The sequence below is a fragment of the Miscanthus floridulus genome, chromosome 5 (genome assembly GCF_019320115.1).
Source record: "Miscanthus floridulus cultivar M001 chromosome 5, ASM1932011v1, whole genome shotgun sequence".
NCBI lineage: Eukaryota > Viridiplantae > Streptophyta > Magnoliopsida > Poales > Poaceae > Miscanthus > Miscanthus floridulus.
Genome location: NC_089584.1, coordinates 834575 through 855796, shown reverse-complemented (window position 1 = coordinate 855796; position 21222 = coordinate 834575). Strand labels below are relative to the sequence as shown.

At 47.9% G+C, this 21222-nt stretch overlaps 2 protein-coding genes across 2 annotated transcripts in view; both read right to left on the bottom strand.

Annotated features, from left to right (window-relative positions):
* Positions 1-21222, bottom strand: part of LOC136553232 (uncharacterized) — an 82086-nt gene that overhangs the window by 48336 nt on the left and 12528 nt on the right. The window lies entirely within an intron of this gene.
* Positions 11625-12008, bottom strand: LOC136451236 (uncharacterized). Its single transcript, XM_066451960.1, has one exon. The coding sequence runs from the start codon at positions 12006-12008 to the stop codon at positions 11625-11627; it is 384 nt and encodes a 127-aa protein (XP_066308057.1).

Here is a 21222-nt window from a genome sequence, read left to right as displayed (position 1 = left end):
AGGTTACTGAGTTGGAAATATTGGTGGCAGTCAACAACAATGACATCTCTGGTAGCAACACCGATGGTCTCTTGCCAGAAGACACGGTGCATGATGTCGCTAGAAACATGGATCGAGCAGCCTTCTGACAAGAGAGATTACGACAACATCTTCGCCGCAACACGACAGGTATGGGTGGTGTCCACCACTATCACCGTCAAGGTAATAATCACCATGTGCCCGATGATCCTTATGCTAAAATTAAGTTCACAATACCATCTTTTTCGGGTCATTATGATGCTGAGGGATATCTTGATTGGGAGATGATGGTAGAATAAAAGTTTAGTGCCCACCTTGTACCTGAGCAGTATAGAGTTAGACAAGCTACTAGTGAATTTAAGGATTTTGCCATTATTTGGTGGAATGGGCTAGCTGCATAGGATGCTTTACCTGGTATGTGGGAAGAACTTAAGGTAGCTATGCGTGATCGTTTTGTTCCTCCTTCTTATCATAGAGACTTGCGTAAGAAATTGATGCATTTAGAACAAGGAGATAAATCTGTACAGGATTACTATGGTGAGCTCCAAAAGGGATTGATGCGCTGTAGTGTTGTGGAGGGAAACGAAGATGTCATTTGTCATTTTTATTCTAGTTTGAGGCGTGAGATTCAGGACATTGTTGATTATAAAGAATTTAACACTATCAACCAGTTGTTTCAGTTTGCTATGCTTGCAGAAAAGGAATTACAGGGGCGTGAATAGTAGGGCAAGAGCAAGGTCAGCACCAGCACATACACACCACGCTCGGCACCATCTTCGGGGCTGACCAAGCCAACCACTTTTTGGACGCCTCCACCAGCGAGCAAGCGACCAACAGCCTCTGGAGTTTCCGCTACACCTAAGGCACCTCCCGCACGACCTTTAGATTTAGGTAAAAATTCTTTGTAGGTGCCTACCAAGAGTTCCTCATCCGTTGCATTGACAGGACGCACTTCAGGTATTCAGTGCCACCGCTGCCATGGCATTGGCCATGTGTAGAAGGACTACCTAAGTCAGTGGGCATATATTGCTACAGAAGATGGTTACATCAGCACCTCTGACATTGAGGATGAGAAGACCAAGATGCAGATGAGGAGGATGGTGAAGTCATTGGTGATGAGGCCACAGCGTCCTATAGGAGCATTATTGTATAGCAGGTGTTCAGCTCACAAGTCTAGCAACCTGAGAAGCTACAACGCCATAACTTGTTCTAGATTTTCTTCGTCATCAGCGACCGTCGAGCACGTGTCATTATTGATGGAGGTAGCTGCAACAATTTGGTGAGTTCTAATTTGATCAAGAAGCTTGGCTTGACCACACGCCCACACCCACGTCCATACCATATTCAGTGGCTAAATGATTCTAGTAAAGCAAAGGTAATACAAACTTGCAGAGTTTCATTTTTCATTGGTTCTTATGTTGATTCTGTTGATTGTGATGTGGTACCTATGCAAGCTTGTTCACTCTTATTGGGTCATCCTTAGGAACATGATAATGATGCTACACACCATGGTAGAAGTAATAAATACACTTTTGTGCATAAAGGAAAGAAAATTACTTTGGTACCTTTGACCCTTGCTCAAATTGTACAAGCTGATAGAGAATGCACTGCTAGTTTCAATGATGTTCAATCTAAAAATCAGCAAGTTGCTAATTCTATTTTCCCACCTAAAAATGATAAGTCTATATCTATTTCTAAGGCTGAGGGGATTAAATTGAAGGGTGGTGTTATGCTTGCAACAAAATGTGACTTTGCTGAAATTTCTGATGATGATATTTGCTATGCTTTGGTATGCAAACGAGCTATGTTTTCGCTTGATGATATTGTTAGCTCGGTACCTCCTGCTATCACTAACCTTTTGCAGGAGTATGACTGTATGAGGACATTTTTCCAGCTGAGATACCCCGGGACTGCCACCTATGAGAGGGATAGAGCATCAAATTGATTTGATTCTAGGAGCAACCTTGCTCAACCGAGCTGCCTATCGAACCAATCCTGAGGAGACTAAGGAAATTTAGCGACAAGTCCAAGATCTTTTGGACCGCGGGGATGTACATGAAACCCTTAGTCCTTGTGCCGTTCCTGTACTTTTGGTTCCTAAGAAAGATGGAACTTGGCGTATGTGTGTTGATTGTAGAGCCATCAATAATATTACCATTCGGTATTGTCATCCTATTCCTAGGCTAGACGACATGTTAGATGAGTTGTGTGGTTCTATAATTTTCACTAAGATTGACTTGCGAAGTGGCTACCACCAAATTAGAATGAAACTTGGAGATGAATGGAAAACTGCATTTAAAACCAAATTCGGGTTGTATGAGTGGTTAGTAATGCCTTTTGTTTTGACAAATGCACCTAGCACTTTCATGCGCTTAATGAATGGGGTTTTAAGAGCTTTTATTTGATATTTTATGGTAGTTTACTTTGATGATATATTGATTTACAGCAAGTCTTTTGATGAACATATGGATCACGTACGTGTTGTTTTTAATGCTTTACGTGATGCACGTTTATTTGGTAACCTTGAGAAGTGCATCTTTTGCACGGATCGAGTTTCTTTTCTTAGCTATGTTGTAACTCCATAGGGAATTGAGGTGGACGAGATCAAAATTGAAGCCATAAAGAGCTGGCCAGTTCCCCAAACCGTCACACAGGTGAGGAGTTTTCTTGGTCTTGTAGGATTCTACCGCCGCTTCATCAAAGATTTCAGCACCATTACTGCCCCATTGCATGAGTTGACGAAGAAAGGAGTGGTGTTTCATTGGGGAGAGGCACAAGAGGAGTCCTTTGATACTTTGAAGGACAAGCTTACACACATACTATTGCTGCAACTTCCAAATTTTGGTAAGACTTTTGAGCTAGAATGTGATGCTAGTGGAGTTGGCATTGGTGGTATTTTGATGCAAGATGGTAAACCAGTTGCTTACTTTAGCGAAAAATTGCATGGTCCTGTTCTTAATTATTTCACATATGATAAAGAATTATATGCACTTGTTTGTTCTTTGGAGACATGGTGTCATTATTTGTGGCCTAAAGAATTTGTTATTTATTCTGATCATGAATCGCTTAAGTATCTTCGCTCTCAAAATAATCTGAATCGTAGGCATGCCAAATGGGTTGAATTTATTGAATCTTTTCCTTATTTTATCAAACACAAGAAAGGGAAGGATAATGTGATTGCTGATGCTTTGTCTAGAAGATATACATTGCTGTCCCAACTTGATTGCTGGATTTTTGGTCTTCAATCCATTAAAGAACAATATGCGCTTGATCCTGATTTTAAGGATGTGTTGCTTAATTGTAGAGAGGGATGCACATGGAATAAGTTTATGATCAGCGATGGGTTTTTGTTTATAGCTAACCGCCTATGCATTCCAGTTGGTTCCATTCGTCTTTTATTGTTGCAGGAGGCATATGGAGGCGGATTGATGGGACATTTTAGTGCTAAGAAGACGGAGGAGGTGCTGTCCACATACTTCTTTTGGCCAAGGATGAGGTGAGATGTAGAGTGGTATGTGGCTCGGTGTGCCACATGTCAAAAAGCTAAGTCACGGTTGCACCCACATGGTTTGTATATGCCTCTTTCTGTTCCTTCTACTCCTTGGGCAGATATATCTATGAATTTTGTGTTGGGATTGCCAAGGACTAAGAGGGGGAGGGATAGTATTTTTGTGGTGGTTGATCGTTTTTTCTAAGATGGCACATTTTATTCCTTGTCATAAGAGCGACGATGTTGTTCATATTGCTAACCTTTTCTTTCAAGAAATCGTTCGCTTGCATAGTATGCCTTCTACTATTGTTTCAGATCGCGATGCAAAATTCTTGAGTCATTTTTGGCGCACGTTGTGGAATAAATTAGGGACCAAGCTGCTATTTTCTACAACATATCATCCCCAAACTGATGGGCAAACTGAGGTTGTGAATCGACCATTGTCCACCATGTTGAGAGCCATTTTGAAGCGCAATTTGAAGATGTGGGAAGAGTGTTTGCCGCATGTGGAGTTTGCATATAACAGGGCGAAACATTCCACCACCAAGGTAAGTCCTTTTCAGGTAGTGTATGGTTTTAACCCCTGTGATCCTATTGATCTTTTGCCTTTACCTACCACTGTGAGAATACATAGTGATGCTAGAGAGCGTGCTGATTTTATTCGTAAGTTGCATGAAACAACTAAAGCAAATATTGAAAGCATGAATGAAAAGTATAGAATTGCTGATAGTAAAGGTAGAAAAGAGATTAAACTTGAACCGAGTGATTTAGTTTGGTTACATTTAAGAAAAGATAGATTTCCTGAGCTACGTAAGTCTAAATTAATGCCAAGAGCAGCTGGTCCTTATAAGATCATTAAGAAAATAAATGATAATGCCTACAAACTTGAATTACCACCCGAGTTCAGGGTTGGTCCCACTTTTAACATTGCAGATTTGAAACCTTATTTGGGAGAAGAAGATGAGCTTGAGTCAAGGACAACTCCAATTCAAGAGGGGGAGGATGATGAGGACATCACTTCTTCAGAGGTACCCGCTGATCCTCCAACCGTCATGCAAGGTCCAATGACCCGAGCTCGAAAGCAACAACTCAATTTAGAGGTGAGCTCATTCTTAAGCAATATTTTTTATACTTTTGAGAATAGACTACTACCTAATGATGTTATCTTGCTTAGGAACATTGGAGAGGGTCATGAAGGACTTAGAGGAAGTGGTGGAGGTGATGATGACCAGCAAGGACGTCCAACACAAGCCGGAGGCCCAGTCCAACAAGAATTCGAGTCTGCCTCGGCCTTCAGGACCAGTCTGCTTTAAACTGGTTACCCAGGACGCATCCGGACTCTGTTTTTGATGATCCACATATGGATCGAAAGCTAATTTGATAAGGAAGCCAATCCAAGTGGTTTCATATCAAAAGCTATTCAGAATCAATAGGAATTGTCGAAAACAAGTTAGCATCCAGAATCTACCAGGGTGCTGCGACACCGTCTTTTGGTTCGTTAGACCATGTATCGAGTTTGAGCCCATTAGGGGCATATCCAGGGGTCTTGCATGACCCTAGAGTCTTCATAAACAGCCACCACCCCTCCATTAGGGTTTGGGTTTTGCATAGATTAATCTGTCAAGAATAGTTTCGCCGTTCATCGGTTTGTGAGACCCTAACTTCGTGAGTTTAATCATTCATCTGCAATTGGTTGCGTTCTTTCTTGTTCTTGCTCGTGTTCTTCATTGCATAGGCAGGGATTAGCCTTCTTGGTGAGGTCAACCTAGTCCATGACTTGGTTGATAACTAGAGGAGCTGTGGTGCTAAGATTGCAGGGTTCGATCTTTCGATCTGAAGCCGGATTGGTGTGTCATTCTCTGCCACAACGATAGTTACCATCACGTGACAGAAGATCGGGATCCCCGTCTACATTAGATCTGAGCCATTATTCTACAACCATGCATTTGGTCTCCTTGTGAGTCCAACTTTCCTCGAGCCCCCGCGCGTAGCAGGGGTCCGATCGAGGGCTGACTCATCTTTGTGATCGTCACCCCGTCCGTGATTTCCACAACTAGAGGGATTGAGCTAACGTCACTTGCCTCGATGGCTCAAGTAACGCGCTCAGTGAGCTCACTAACAGGCATGTTCGAGTGGAATTTAGGCCCATCATTTATGATGGGGTCGACATAGCCCTCATGTGGCATTTCACTGCTCCTTAACCCGCCTCTCGGTAGATGTTCGAGTCATTCTGAGGACCGACTTAGGTGGCCTGCTGGCCTCCCCTCGATGGAGATTCTGTGGGCTTGGCTCGAGGTTAGGATTGAATGAGAAGGTCGAGATGACCCTATCAGCTTCTAAATGGGTCGGGCAAAGGTCGTTGGGGCTCATCTTTGTTTTCTCCCCTAGCTCTGTTTGATGTGAGGCAGTCTCAAGCTCTTCGTGAGCCGGCCTTCAAACCTCGGCCGGTCGAATTCTTGAGTCGGGGTTGAGCGGCTTGAGCCCCCAAGTCCCATTGGGCTTGGTAGGGGTTGGCCGAGTATTATGCGTCGCCCCATCCATGGTTTCCACAACCAGAGGGATTGAGCTAACGACACTTGCCTCGATGGCTCGAGTGTCGCACTTGGCGAGCTCGCTAATGGGTATGTCCAAGTGGAATCTAGGTCCGTCATTCATGATGGGGTTAGCATAGCCCTCATGTGGCATTCGACTGCTCCTTAACTAGCCTCCCGGCAAATGCCCAAATCATTTCAGAGACCGACTCAGGTGGCCCGTTGGCCTCCCCTTGATAGAGATTCGGTGGGCTTGGCTCGAGGTTAGGATCGAACGAGAAGGTCGAGATAACCCTATTTGCTTCTGAGCGAGTCAGGTAAAGGCCACTAGGGCTCTTATTCATTTTCTCCCCTAGCTCTATTTGACGTGAGGCGGCCTCGAGCCCTTCGCGGGCCGGCCTTTGAACCTCGGTCGGTCACCGCTCATATCGAATGAGACGACTACCGCTTTGTGACATGACGCAAAGCGTTGTGACACAATAATTGCATATGCGATGTTTGGATGTATGAGATGAATGTATGGATGAATGTATGAATGCATGCATGAGATTGGATGAATGAATGCTCATGCACTAGAGAAGTAAAGTGGGGGTTGGTAAAGTTATCTCGATGGCTCGAGTGATGGGTTCGGGGAGCTCTTACCGGATATGTTCATGTGAAATCCGGGTCCATCGTTCATGATAGAGTTAGCATAACCCACATAGGGCATCCTGCTACTCCCTACCCATCTCTTGGTAGTGTCCTAAGCCATCCGATCAACTTGGGCGACCTACTAGCCTTTCCTCAATGGAGATTATGTAGGTAGGCCCCTCCAAACCCTTCCTAGGAAGGTGGAGGCTAAAACTCAGGGTGTGGGGACAAAAACTCTGATCACACTTGTGAGCAAAAACACCATAGCCGTTGGGGTGTAGGTTTCTTGCAGTCCGACCAGTTTACTCAACGTTTGTTTCCGCACACCTTGCCTTTAGGTTCTAGCGTAAGAAAGGGGTCGGGCATAGAGAATGTCTATTGAATAGACACTCTTGCTAGGGCCCGAGTGAGGCCCAACCTCTTGCCATTGCTAGGGTTAGGTGTCACTTAGAGATGACCCATCTCTCGACAGCAGCTCGAGCCATCCGATCAACTTAGGCGACTTGCTGGCCTCTCCTCGATGGAGATTCCACTGGTGGGCCCCTCCAAACCCTTCCTGGGAAGGAGGATGCTAAAACTTGGGGTGCGGGGACAAAAACTCTAATCATGCTGGTGAGCAAAAATGCCATAGCCGCTGGGGCGTAGGTTTCTTGCAGTCCGACCAGTTTTACTCAGTGTTTGTTTCTACACACCTTGCCTTTAGGTTTTAGCATGAGAAAGGGGTCGGTCATAGAGAATGTCTACTGAATAGACACTCTTGCTAGCCCTCGAGTGAGGCCCAACCTCTTGCTATTGCTAGGGTCAGGTGTCACTTAGAGATGACCCATCTCTCGGTAGCAGCCTAAGCCATCCGATCACTTGGGTGACCTGCTGGCATAGGACTTACCTTGATGGCTTGAGTGACGAGTTTGGAGAGCTCTTACCAAACATGTCCAAGTAGAATCCGAGTCTGTCATTCATGATAGGGTTAGCATAACCCACATGGGGCATCCTACTGCTCCTTACCTATCTCTCAACAGCGGCCAAGCTATCCAATCGACTTGTGTGACCCACTAGCATAAGACTTACCTATGGAGATAGAGGATGAGATCATCCCACCCAAGAAATTAGTTAGGCAAATAAGCCAGACGACAAACTTGTAATAAATGGACAAGCTCTTAAATTTTGTTATGGCCAAATAGCTTTTTAGCCCTTCTCCCCTTTTTGTATAAAAAGGTTAGTGCATTCTGACCCTTTTCGTTGTTGAGGCCATAAAGCTCGGGGTGCAGGTGAACAAACTCTGATCATGCTGGTGAGCAAAAACATTATAGCCACTGGGGCATAGGTTTCTTGCAGTCTGACTAGTTTTACTCAATGTTCGTTTCCACAACCCTAGCTTCTAGGTCTCAATGTGAGAGAGGGATGGGCATAGAGAATGTTTGCCAGGTGAATATACTCTTAGATGCGTACCAACTCTTTCCATAGTTAAGGCTAAAAAGCTTGGGGGTGCGGAAAACACTCTGATCATGCTGATGAGCAAAAATGTCGTAGCCGCTGGGGCGTAGGTTTCTTGCAGTCTGACCAATTTTACTCAGCGTTTGTTTCCACAACCCTTGTTTCTAGGTCTCAATGTGAGAGGGTCGGACATAGAGAATGTCTACCGGATAGATATGCTCATATTAACCCCTAAGTGAGGCCCGACCCCTTACCATTGCCGGGATCGGGTGTCATTAAAGATTGGGGAGTCGATAGCGAAACTGATAAGAGAAAGTGTGCATATATTAAGGGTAAAAGCGACGTAGCTGCTTGATATTCTAGGCATTAACAAAGACTTCGCCATCGATGGTCTTGAGCTTGTAGGTGCCTGGTTGGAGCACCTCCACAATGACGTATGGTCCCTCCTATGGTGGAGACAGCTTGTGGCGGTTCTTGCTACTCTAGACAAGGCAGAGTACTAGGTCCCCAACGTTGAAGGCCTGACCCCGCACTCAACGGCTGTGGTACCGGCGTAACGCTTGCTGGTACCTACCTGAGTGGAGGAGGGTAACATCATGCGCTTCATCTAGCTGGTCCATGGCATCCTTGAGGGACGCCTCGGCTCCCTGTTCATCGTACGCCCTAACCCTTAGCGCTCCATAGTCGAGGTTGGTCGGGAGGATAGCCTCGGAACCGTAGACCATGAAGAATGGCATGTAGTCGGTGGCCTAGCTGGGGGTCATCCTCAGGCTCTAGAGCACCGTGGGAAGTTCCACGACCCATCATCCACCAAACTTGTTCAATAGGTTGAAGATCCTAGGCTTGAGGCCTTGTAGGACCATGTCGTTCGTGCGCTTGACCTGCCCGTTCGTGCGGGGGTGCGCCATGGTGGCTCAATCGATGCAGATCTGGTTTTCATCACAGAATCAGAGCAACTTCTTTCTAGTGAACTGCATGCCATTGTCCGTGATAATGGAGTTCAGGACTCTAAAGCAATGGACGATGTCAAGGAAGAACAACACGGCTTGCTCAAACTTGATCGCAGAGATCGGTCGAGCCTCTACCCACTTTGTAAACTTGTCTACAGTGACAAGCAAGTGCGTATAGCCCCCAGGCACCATCTTGAGAGGTCCGACAAGATCGAGCCCCCAGACCGTGAACAGCCATGTGATGGGGATCATCTAGAGTGCTTGGGTCGGCAGGTGGGTCTACCGAGCATAGTATTGACACCCTTTGTAGGTGCGCACAATATGTTCAACATCGGCTACCACAGTTGACTAGTAGAAGCATTGTCGAAATGCATTTCCAACTAGGGTTCTAGGCGTGGCATGGTGACCACAGACCCCACCATGGATATCACTCATCAACTGCTTCCCTTGTTCGATGGGGAAGCAGCGTTGCAGGACCCCGGTGTGGCTTTGCTTGTAGAGCTCACCATCAATAATGGCAAAGGACTTGGCATGACATGAGAGCCGCTGAGCCTCCGTTTTGTCCATCGGTAGCACCTCGTATAGGAGGTAGTTGAGGTAAGGCGTCCTCTAGTCAGCCAGAGGGTCGGGCTCTATCGTTGGATCCTTGTCAAGCTCTATGACTTTAGGGTCAGATGGAGCCAATGGCTGGTTAGCCCCTAAGCCTAGGGCAAGCAGCCCATCACCAGCTTGTTTCAGCTCCTCATAGCAGACCAAGGGTTTGTACTGATCGCTGGCGATGATGCCTATCGGCACCGGCTCTTGACCGGACGCCACTTTTGCCAGCGTGTCGGCTGCCTCATTGAGACACCTCGGGATGTGATTAAGCTTGAGACCATCCAACTTGTCCTCTAGCTGGAGGACTTCTCGGCAATACACAACCATCTTGGCATTGTCACAGCTTGATTCCTTCATCACTTGGTCGATGACCAGCTTAGAGTCGCCCCAGATGTTAAGCCGTTGGATACCCAACTCAATGGTGATGCGCAGGCCGTTGATGAGCACCTCATATTTGGCCACATTGTTGGACGAGGGGAAATGGATGCGAACCATGTATCTCATGCATACCCCAAGGGGAAAAACAAAGACTAGCCCCACGCCAGCGCCTTTCTTCATCAGTGATCCATCAAAGTACATCATCTAGTACTCCTAGTCGATGACTGCTAGCGGCATTTGGACCTTGGTCCACTCTACAATGAAATGCCTTGACCCATTAGCTCGAATGCCCACTTTAAGATTCTTCCCAAGGCATCCCTGTTTTGGACGACCTCACCAAGAGGGAAGGACATCAGGACCGTCACTAGATGTGACTCGAAGTAGTGACACAACTTCCTTTTAGTGATGAGGATAGCGTACATGAGCTTCTGGATTTGGGGGTAGCGGGTCTTGGAATTGGACAAGACCTCGCTTATGTAGTATATGGGGCACTACACTTTGAGGGCGTGTCCCTCTTCCTCTCGCTCTAGCACCAGGACGGTGCTAACCACTTGCGTGGTCATTGCGATGTAGAGCAGAAGCGGTTCCCCATCGGTCAGGGGGACTAGGATTGGGGCCTTCGTCAGAAGCTGCTTGACCGTGTCAAGTACCTTCTAGGCCTTGGACATCCATTCAAAATGGTCATCCTTCTTTAGGAGCCAATAGAGGGGGTGACCTCATTCGCCGAGGCATGAGATAAAGCGGCTGAGCATAGTGAGGCACCCTATAACTCACTTTACCCCCCTTTATGTTCTGAATCAGGCCCATCCTCGTGATGTCCAAGATCTTCTCTGGGTTGGCTTCGATGCCATGCTCAGAAATGATAAAACCTAATAGCATACCCCTTGGGATCCCAAAAACACACTTCTTGGGATTGAGCTTGATGCCGTTTGCTTGGAGTTTCATGAAGGTCTGTTCTAGGTCAGCTATGACCTAGTCAGCCCATTTGGATTTGACCACAATGTCATCCATGTAGGCCTCAACGGTTCACCCGATGATGTCCCTAAAACACTTAAGCATGCAATGCTGGTACATAGCCCCCGTGTTTTTTAGACCTAACAACATTATGACATAGCAGAACGATCTAAATGGGGTGATGAAAGATGTCACGAGCTGGTTGGACTCTTTCATCGTGATTTGATGGTACCCATAGTATGAATCAAGGAAGCAAAGGGTTTCACACCCTGAGTTTGAGTTGACTACTTGGTCTATGCATGGCAAAGAAAATGGATCCTTTGGACATGCTTTGTTGATACCTGTATAGTCAACACACATTCTCCATTTCTCACTCCTTTTTTGTACAAGAATGGGATTGGCTAACCACTCAAGGTGGTATACTTCCTTGATGAACCTAGCCACAAAAAGCATCACAATCTCCTTGCTGATCACCCTGCATTTCTCCTCATCAAAGCAACACAGGCGCTACTTCACCCGCTTAGAGCTTGGCCTAATCTTCAAGCCATACTCGGTGACTTCTCTCAGAATGCCTGGCATGTCCATGGGTTTTCACGCAAAGATGTTTCTATTGGCACAGAGGAAGTCAATGAGCGTGCTTTCCTATTTAGAGGAAAGCATGGTGCCAATGCGCAGCACTTTGCCCTTGGAGCCACTGGGGTCTATGAGGACCTCCTTGGAGCCCTCTATAGGTTCAACTGACCCGAGCGACCACTTAGGGTCGAGTGCTTCTATGGCGACGTCCTTTCTGATGGCCGCGAGCTCTTTGGAGGTGACAATTACCATGGCGTGCTCGCAGCACTCGTCCTCGCACTCATAGGCGCGCTGGAAGGAGTTGCCGATGGTGATGACCCCGTATGGACTCGACATCTTTAGTTTTTGATAGGTGTAGTTGGAGATGGCCATGAACTTCACATAGCATGAATGTCCCAGGATGGCGTGGTAGGTTCCATGGAACCTGACCACCTTGAAGGTAAGGAGCTCCATCCTATAATTGGATGGATCCTCGAAGGTTGGCCAAACATGCGCTCAATCGATGCCCATGGCGTTGAGCGTTTCAGCGTACATGATGTTGAGGTTGTTGCCTCCATCCATCAGTACCTTGGTGAGCTGCTTCATGCCGATGATCGGGTCGACCATGAGCAAATATCATCCTGGCTATGGGATGCTTTCTGGGTGGTTGGTTCGATCAAAGGTTATGGCGGACACCGACCATTAGAGGAAGGAAGGCGTGGCTGGTTTGTTCGTATAGACCTCATGACGTGCAAGCTTCTACCGGCACTTGGAGTCATAGGCCGCCGACCCTCCAAAGATCATGAGGCAGCCATCTAGTGTCGAAAAGCCACCGTCCTTCCCCTTGGCATCATTTGTGGCTGGCTTGGGGTCCGCCCTATGCTCCCTCTTATTGAGGTCATGGAAGGCATGGTCTTCGGACAAGAACCACTTCATAAGGTCATGGTCCTTATATAGATGCTTGATGGGGAAGGCATGGTTTGGGCATGGCCCTTCGAGTAGCTTCTTGAAGTTTTTCAGGGTACCCTCGGTGGGCTTATGACCCCCCTTGCCGTCGATAGTGGCCACGAGTGAGCCCTCATAGCGCTGCTTGTTCTTCTTCTTACTAGTATTGTTAGATGCGCCTTCATCGGCATCCTCACCCTGCTTTGCCTTGCCCTTGAGGCGGTTGAAGATCGCTCCGACCGCCTCCTCACCCGAGGCATGGCTGGTGGCGATGTCAAGGAGCTCCTTGGTTGTTCAAGTGCCCTTATGTCCTAGCTTATGGACCAGGAACTCACAGGTGGTCCTAGATAGGAAAGCTCCTATGATGTCGACATCGGCGATGTTGGGTAGCTCGTTGGACTGCTGGGAGAAGCACCGAATGTACCCACAAAGGGTTTCTCCAGTCTTCTATCGGCAGTTTTTGAGATCCCATGGGTTCCTAGGATGTGCGTTTGTGCCCTGGAAGTTTTCCATGAAGATCTCTTTTAGGTCTACCCAACTTTGGATTCTGTTGGGCAGAAGGTGTTCCAACCACGTTCACGCTGAATCATCCAGGAACAATGGAAGGTTGCGGATAATGAAATCATCAGTATCTACTCCACAGGCTTGGCAAGCAAACCGATAATCCTTGAGCCACTGTCCAAGGTTCGTTTCTCTAGAGTATTTTAGAATGTTGGTTGATGGTTGGTACCATGGTGGGAAGACGATGTTGAGGATGTGTCGGTCCAAGGCCTGAGGACCCAGCAAGTTGGGGCTCGGGCTTCGGTCCTTGCCACTATCGTAGCATTCGCCATGACAAGGGTGGTATCCGTGGCTAGCACCTCCCTTGCATCACTACGGGCATGCCTATGGGCATCAAGGATGTCATGTGTATCATAGTGGCGGTCGAGGTGCTCATGCACTAGGACCGCGATGTGTGGCCTACTTCCTTGAGGCACCTGGTGGACTAACACGTCCTTGTCAGGTCGTTCTGAGGGCGTGCGCTGGTTGGCGTCGAGCTCGCATCATTGGGACAACGAGCTCTTGGCCTGCTATGCCACTGCATGCTCGAGTAGCATGTGAATCTCATGATGGGCCTGATGATCCTCGGGCGTCATGGGCCCTAGAAGCCCCTAGAGCAAGGCTATTGTAGCAGCAATGTTCTGGCTCGCCCGGGTGAAGTGTGGGAGGGCTTCATCATCATAGATGATCCTCTGGTTCACATTGCGGGGCATGGTGTGCACATGCCCACCATCTCTGTGGTGCTCGATCTCTCACTCGAGCTCCGCTTATTCCTACTCAAGCTGGAGTCATGCTTCCTTGAGCTCTTGGTGCCAGGCATTCAGCTGCTCTACCCACAGGCAAGGTGGGGCCCTGCATCCCTCTTGACCTCATCATTAAAGTTGTTTGTCGGGTAGCCTCTCCCTCATGGATGCTTTCAACATGTCCCTCGAGGGTACCTGCCATCAAACATTCATGAGCGGAATGATGGCTCCCCCTGCTGGAGTCAGAGCTGAAGGGTGACTCTGATTCTCCTACGAGGAGGTCATGGAAAGATTCTGTGACATATTCAGTCATCCCCACAAACTCGTCATTCGTGGGGGATGGAGGAGTGTGTTGCGCCACAAGGTGGCCAACGGTCTCTGCGGCATTGCAGAGACCAGACGGGAGTGCTGTCAGGGCGCTCCAGATGAGGTATTCTAGAGAGAGCGGCTCTCCTCTAGCAAGGTGCGCCATGACATTGGCGAACAAGAAGGTGAGGTGGCATAGGTCCTCCTAGGACTGTCGGGGTCCTAGGAAGGCACTAAGCTGGTGCTCTAACCTCCTATAGTCAAAGCCAAGGAGTTGGTCGCTCTGGAGGCATGAGCCTCTAGTGCATGAAGCTACAACTCCTCAAGCGCTTTGGTGATCACATCGAGGCCGGCGGAGTGGAGAGGTTGGCATCGGTGGGAGCCTGTGCCAACTCTCCCTCCGTTATGACGATGAAGTCTAGGTCCCCAAAGCACACGTGCGCCCCTAGGACCCAGCTAACACTATGACTGGCCATCCAAGACCTAAAGTGGACATCGAGAGGTGCAAAAGGCCCCTACCTAGCATGCCAACTATCGGTGTTTCGAGTTACCACCAATGAGTAAATTTCTAATATTGCGTGTCTAGCTCGGATGGTGTGCTTAGAGGACACGAGGTTTATACTAGTTCGGGAAGAAAGTCCCTACATACAGTTTGTTGCTACTGCTCGTGTTACTAGCACTGCAAGTTTGTAGTAGGGGGTACAAACAGGCGAGAGAGGGAAAGGATCCCAAGTCTCTAGTGGAAAGAGTGAACAGGTGCTGAGAGCTCGATCGTAGCTCAGCCATGTGTTCATGTCGTGTTCTAGTGTGTTTATCTCATGTTCTGATCGATTCGGGGTGATTGGATTGGTCCTTGATGGGTCAATCCCCTCCATGGAATGCTCTGCTTTCCCTTTTATAGGCCAAGGGAAAGCACGGGTTACAACAGAGAAAAAGAGAAAAATGAGAGAGAGAGAAGTCTTTTAGGATCATCGGGTCCTTCTTATCCTTCATGCGGGTCCCACTGACCCTGTAGATGTCAACAAGGATAGCTCCGCATAGCAGCCCTATCCATTACTAGCACCATACGTAGGCATCATCTGTCGGTCATGGCATTCCATTCCATCGCAGCAGATGTCGTGGTGAGCTGACGCGCCTATCAGCGTTCGTTCGGTGGTTAGGCAGAATAGCACCGGTACGCCCAACACAGTTCTTGATGTGAATCCTCAGGTATGGTCCATCATGGCCACGGGTTACATCAGGGCATGCTAGTCTCTTCCTTGATGTCAGAGTTTTGACCCAGGCCCATACGTTTGGACCTGGAGTGGTTGGCGGTGGTATGGGTCCCCATCGGGCGAGGTGGAGCTCAAGGCCTCGGGGTCGGGCGAGGTGGAGCACAAACCCAAGGGTCGAGCGAGGCGGAGCCTATGGGCTTGGGGTTGAGCAAGGCAGAGCCCACCCCCAGAGGTCAAGCAAGGCGGAGCACAAACCCTAGGGTCGGTCGAGGCAGAGCCCATGGCCTTTGGGTCAGGTGAGGTGGAGCCCGTCCCTAGAGGTCGGGCGAGGCAGAGCACAAACCCAAGGGTTGAGCGAGGCGGAGTCTGTGGCCTTGGGGTTGGGTGGAGCTATAGTTGTGCTCTTGACTGCTCGGATGAATCAATGTTGATGGTCATTAGCTCCTCTTCGGGTACCCTAGTATTGGTCCCCGACATACCTCGGCTCATCGTCGTACCTTTCATGGGCTAGCCGGCCACATTGGAGAAAGGTAGGAACCTTGAGGCAACCATTATACGAGATAGATGTGGAGGTTCATCCTTAATATCCATGTGGGTACAATTGTACACCTATGCAGAGTTCTTTTCGAAGACTGAAAGCCTTGTTTGGTTTTGACTAATTGATTAAACCATTGTGGATTAACCTTCTCTCTAAGTGTTGTGATTGAAGTAAGGATGGTTCACACCAAGGTGGATCTAGATGACACTCATGGTGATGGAGATGGTGATGATGCTCCAACTTGGAAAAGAAGGGGAAAAACAAAATGGGCTCAAGGCAAAGGTATAAAACCTAAGGCCATTTTGTTTTGCCCGTCAAGACGCAATAGTGTGTGTGATCGGGTTCAGAATAGATAACCGTACTATAAAGAGGGGAAATTTTTAATTGCAATGGTTATCTACTGCCACTAAGTGTGAGTCTCATTTGCATATACATTACGCTTAGTGACGTACGTGGTGAGATGCATAAAAAACCTAGAAAATATGGTTGAGTAATGATAACTTTAGTGCCAAAGTGTTTTGGTACTCTTGGGAAAAGTTAGCACTTGAAAAGGGTGAATTTGGAGAAGAAAAGAGGGTTGCGTCTGGAATTTCTCGCTCAGCTATGCTGATTTTTTAGGCAGACCCCCACTAGTTGTTGCACTTATTTAACTAGAAAATCATTGCACCCAAGCTAGAATTTCTAGTGCGGGAGTCCTCCCACACCAACGGTCAAAAGCGCATTTGCCTGGAAATTTTTCTGGCCCGAGGTGGAATTTCTAGTTGAGCTCAGATCTACTTCGCCCCATTGGTCATGTGCGTGGGCTGAGGGGATTGAGGGGTGGAAAAGCCCCCTTTCTTCCCATCTCTTGCTCATTCTTCTTCCCCACTTGCTCATTTTAAACCCTTAAGGAAGAACAAGCTCTCTCCTCTCTCAACTCTCTCACTCCCAAGGATTTGTGCTCCATTCTAGTGAGAGATCGAGTTCTAGTGTTGATTTTGAGAGCTTTAAGAGCATCTCCTCCCTCTCCTCTCCTTCTACAACCTTGGTGCTCATTCATGAGAGGTTAGGGAAACCCTAATGTGTGCATTTGAGATCGTACTTGGTTGCACTAGGTGATTCTTGTGATTGTGGATTACTTATTACTCTTGGTGATTGTTGTCACCTAGATGGTTGGTGATTTATTGATTGGTGAGGGGATTTGGTGATTGTGTCTGCCCCCAATCAAGGATATATTTGTGAGGGGTTCTTGAGCTTATTCCCCGGTGAAGTGCCAAAAGCCACTTGTCGGGGAGCAATACTTGGGTACCCGAAGAGGAGGAGCTAATGACCATCAACATTGATTCATCCGAGCAGTCAAGAGTGTGACTATAGCTCCACCCAACCCTAAGGCCATAGGCTTCGCCTCGCTCGACCCTTGGGTTTGTGCTCCGCCTCGCCCAACCTCTAGGGGTGGGCTCCGCCTTGCCCTACCCAGAGGCTGCGGGCTCCGCCTCGCCCAACACTGGGGTTTGTGCTCCACCTCGCTTGACCTCTAGGGGCGGGCTCTACCTCACCTGACCCTTAGATTTGTGCTCCGCCTCACCTGACCCCAAGGCCGCGGGCTCCACCTCGCCCGATGGGGACCCATACCACCGCCAACCACTCCAGGTCTAAACATATGGGCCTGGGTCAAAATTTTGAGCTCATTTGGAGAAAGTTGATTTATTTCATTATTATTAATTAGTTATTAATTAATAAAAACAAATAGTAAACCCTAATGACTTAGGTTTTGTTTGAATTTTTGGATTGGGTGATGACCTTGGGTCCTTAGCATATAATGATCCTTGGTGCTTAAAGTAAGTGTTTGAGTTTATGAAAAGGTTTAGTTAGTTGTAGGTTTGCAACTATACCACGAAGGAAAGTTGTATTCAAGTTATTAACTTTTTCATCCATCGTCAAGCATCATGGTTTATATCGTGCATCATATTAAACATGGCATTGTTACTACGTGTAGTGAACGAAAGTGAGAACATGGTAGTTAACCAAGTTGTTGAGGAAGTTAATCCACCTATTGAGGTTGGGTTTGATCTCTGTGGAACATCCTCGGAACTTGACTTTTCCGACAATCAAGGCAAGCCCCGGATGCATTTAAACCTACCTTGTGTTTTACAAATTTATATCGCTTTTGCTTTCAAATACTGCATTAAGTGATTAGGAGTTGAGTGGAAACCTAATTGGTGCATTACCAACCTTGTTTTTCCATATCAACCTTGTTACCCGTTTCAATCTGAGAATGCTTAATTATGCTTAGCCATGCTTAGAACGATAAAAGCCGGGTGATTACCGGTCACCTGTGAGATATAAATGGTTTCTTGGATACGACTGGTTATTTATGTTGTCATGAGATATGAGCATGTGGAGTAATAAATCTAGACCGGGCGGACTCGGTGTATGAGAGCCACAAGACATGGATGTCTTGTGAGCGGGTTCTTTCCGCCTGTGTCGATTAAGAACCGTCCGTTGTTGAATTGCTTGAGCTAAGACTTTGTAGTACTGGCCACATGCTCCGGTAAGCCTTAACTCGGCTATTCTATTACGAGAATGGCTACTCACGCACTAGGAGTGGAGAGATGGCGGGAGTAGCATGTACCCACGTGGCAATGGGCTGGATTGGTGGAGTACTGTGCTCTCGGGTGGCGCGGACCCATTCTTGTTTTAGAGGATCTGAGGGTGGGTTGGTATATGTAGGTCGGGGACCTGCATATGTTGTATGGTTGAGAATCCCCAGCTGGGTTATAATCAGTTTGAATCATCGTTGCTCCTCGGTTATGGAGACTCAACTCACTGTTCATCATCATAGTTAATAAATGAAACTTGAGGAAGATTTGAGAAAGGGTTCGATATGAAGTTCATGATCTCAATACGGATCATGGCAAATTCATATCTGATCATGATGAGGGTTCTATGTTGAAAGAAAAAATCTTTTTAAAGAGCTTTTACGCAAAAGAACCTTGTTTATTGCTAAAGCCTTACCTTGAATCCCTGAGCCTGCATTCCTGAGTCTTATCAGTTTTTATTTTGGTTAAGTCTTGTTGAGTACTTTTGTACTCAGGGTTTGTTAACCCTTGTTGCAGGTGAGACTCATGAGCAGGTCTGCTTTGGACCATGCTGCATGACTGTTGTTCAAATCGATGATGACAAGTAAATATGTGGTCCTTGGACAGGGCACTTTCTTTGTGTGTTATGTTTATGTTACTAATGCCACTCCCCTACGATGGTTTGTAATAATAATCATACTTAGTTTGTAAGGTTTGAAACAACTATTTTGTAAACTAAGTTACTGTAAGACTTCCACTATTTTACTCAGATGTATATTAATGAATAAACTATTGTAATACTGTAATGACTCTATAATGGATCCTGCTCAGAAAATCGTGGATGATTCAGGGTTCTCTGAGGACACCCGACAGTCTTCTTAAGTTAACGGGAACATATGCATAGTCGTTAGAGGTCATTGGATAGTGATAGGTGCATGTGGGCCCTATAATTTAGGGGGTTCTACCACAGCGGCACCCATGTCCTCCCACAAAGGCTCCATCACCTCCTTGATGCATTGCATGATCTTGGAGTTGGGGAGCGTTCCCTTGGCGAGTGCGGTTCCATCGAACGATGCCTCGAGCGCCATCACGTATAGCGGGAGTGCGCGCGTCATCAATGGCGCCACCCTCCTTGCATGGTAAGCCCTGATGACTCCTAACCCCTTTAGGTCATTCTCCTTCAGGATGTGGATGGCGGCGATGTGGTCTTGGATCTTCTTCTTGTCCTTCTCTAGGATGCCCCACTTCCTCCACTACTCTAGGGCCTCTTCGATCAGGCGCCCGATGAACTCTAGTAGAGGGGCGGCGGCGTCATTCTTGAGGTAGAACCACTATGAGTGCCACCCCTTGTTGGACATCGAGAGCCTTATGGACGGGTACTCGTCGACCCGATTGTTCCGAAGTTGGATGCCGACGCACCCCTACCGTCCACCTAGATCTCCGCGCCTACCATGACCTATCACCATGACTCATCATAGGGCATGCGCATGCAACCTATGGTTGTCCCCTCAGAAAACTCACTGGACATTTCACCTCCCCGAGCGGGCCATGACCCATCATAGGTAAGAGGGATATGAAGCTGAAAATGCTCCTACGGCCCGTCTAAGCCTAGGAGTTTGAAGGTTGTCCCACCGAGGGGTTCGATAACTGCTCCGGGCACTTTTAGAGTGTGGGGTGGAAAGGGATGGCTCGCTAGTGGCCAATAACTAGGTGCATGAGGGATATGGGTGTCCCGGCCCATGTTCGAGCCTCGGACGGATACGATCCATGGTTTTTCCTTGAAGAAAGGCAGAGAGCCCTCGGGACCGATCATACGGACCTAAGAACTATATGGATTGACCATTGAGAATCTAGAGAAGGTCACCAGCTGACCCAAGCTAGACCCCCATGAACGGGATGCCAGGGCCCCACTCGGACTAGCCCGTTAACAACTCACCGAGCACCATGGCTCGTCCATAGAGGAAAATCATAGCATGGCTTGGCTGCTCCATTTTATCAAAAAATGCTTAAGGGAAGATGATCACGAAGACAAGTCGACCCTTGACCAGACCCCTACTACATGTAGGGGCTTGAGGAAAGTTGGACTCGCAAGGAGACCGAACACATGGTCGTAGAACGACAGACCCCCATAGGGGTCAAAATCAAGAAAGACTTTTTCTGACCCACCAAATCTCATGGCTATACCCTCAAGAGGCCCGATCATGATAAAAGGGAATCACCATCCCTAGGACACACCATGGGCGACAAGAAAAGGCCAAGGACCTCAGAGTCCTCCCATTCAGAAAAGCCTCCAAAGGTGTATTCTACTCCTCTACAAGCTCGGGGGCTACTGTCGAGGACCAATACTAGGGTACCCAAAGAGAAGGAGCTAATGACCATCAACATTGATTCATCCGAGCAGTCATGAGTGCGACTATAGCTCCACATGACCCCAAGGCCACAGGCTCCACCTCGCCCGACCCTTGGGTTTGTGCTATGCCTCGCCTGACCTCTGGGGGTGGGCTCTGCCTCGCCTGACCCCGAGGCCATGGGCTCTGCCTTGCTTGACCTTGGGGTTTGTGCTCCGCCTCACCCGACGTCTAGGGGCAGGCTTTGCCTCTCCTGACCCTGAGGCCACGGACTCCACCTCGCCCAACCTCGAGGTCATGGGCTCTGCCTCACCTGACCCTTGGGTTTGTGCTCGGCCTCGCCTGACCCCAAGGCCATGGGCTCTGCCTCACTCGATGGGGACCCATACCACCACCAACCACCCTAGGTCCAAACATATGGGCCTGGGTCAAAACTCTAACACCAAGGAAGAGACCGACATGCCCCAATGTAACTCGTGGCCATGACGGGCCATAC

Bases quoted from the DNA above. Each gene is read 5' to 3' on its own strand.
- LOC136451236 (XM_066451960.1), bottom strand. From the start codon at position 12,008: ATGGAGCTCCTTACCTTCAAGGTGGTCAGGTTCCATGGAACCTACCAC.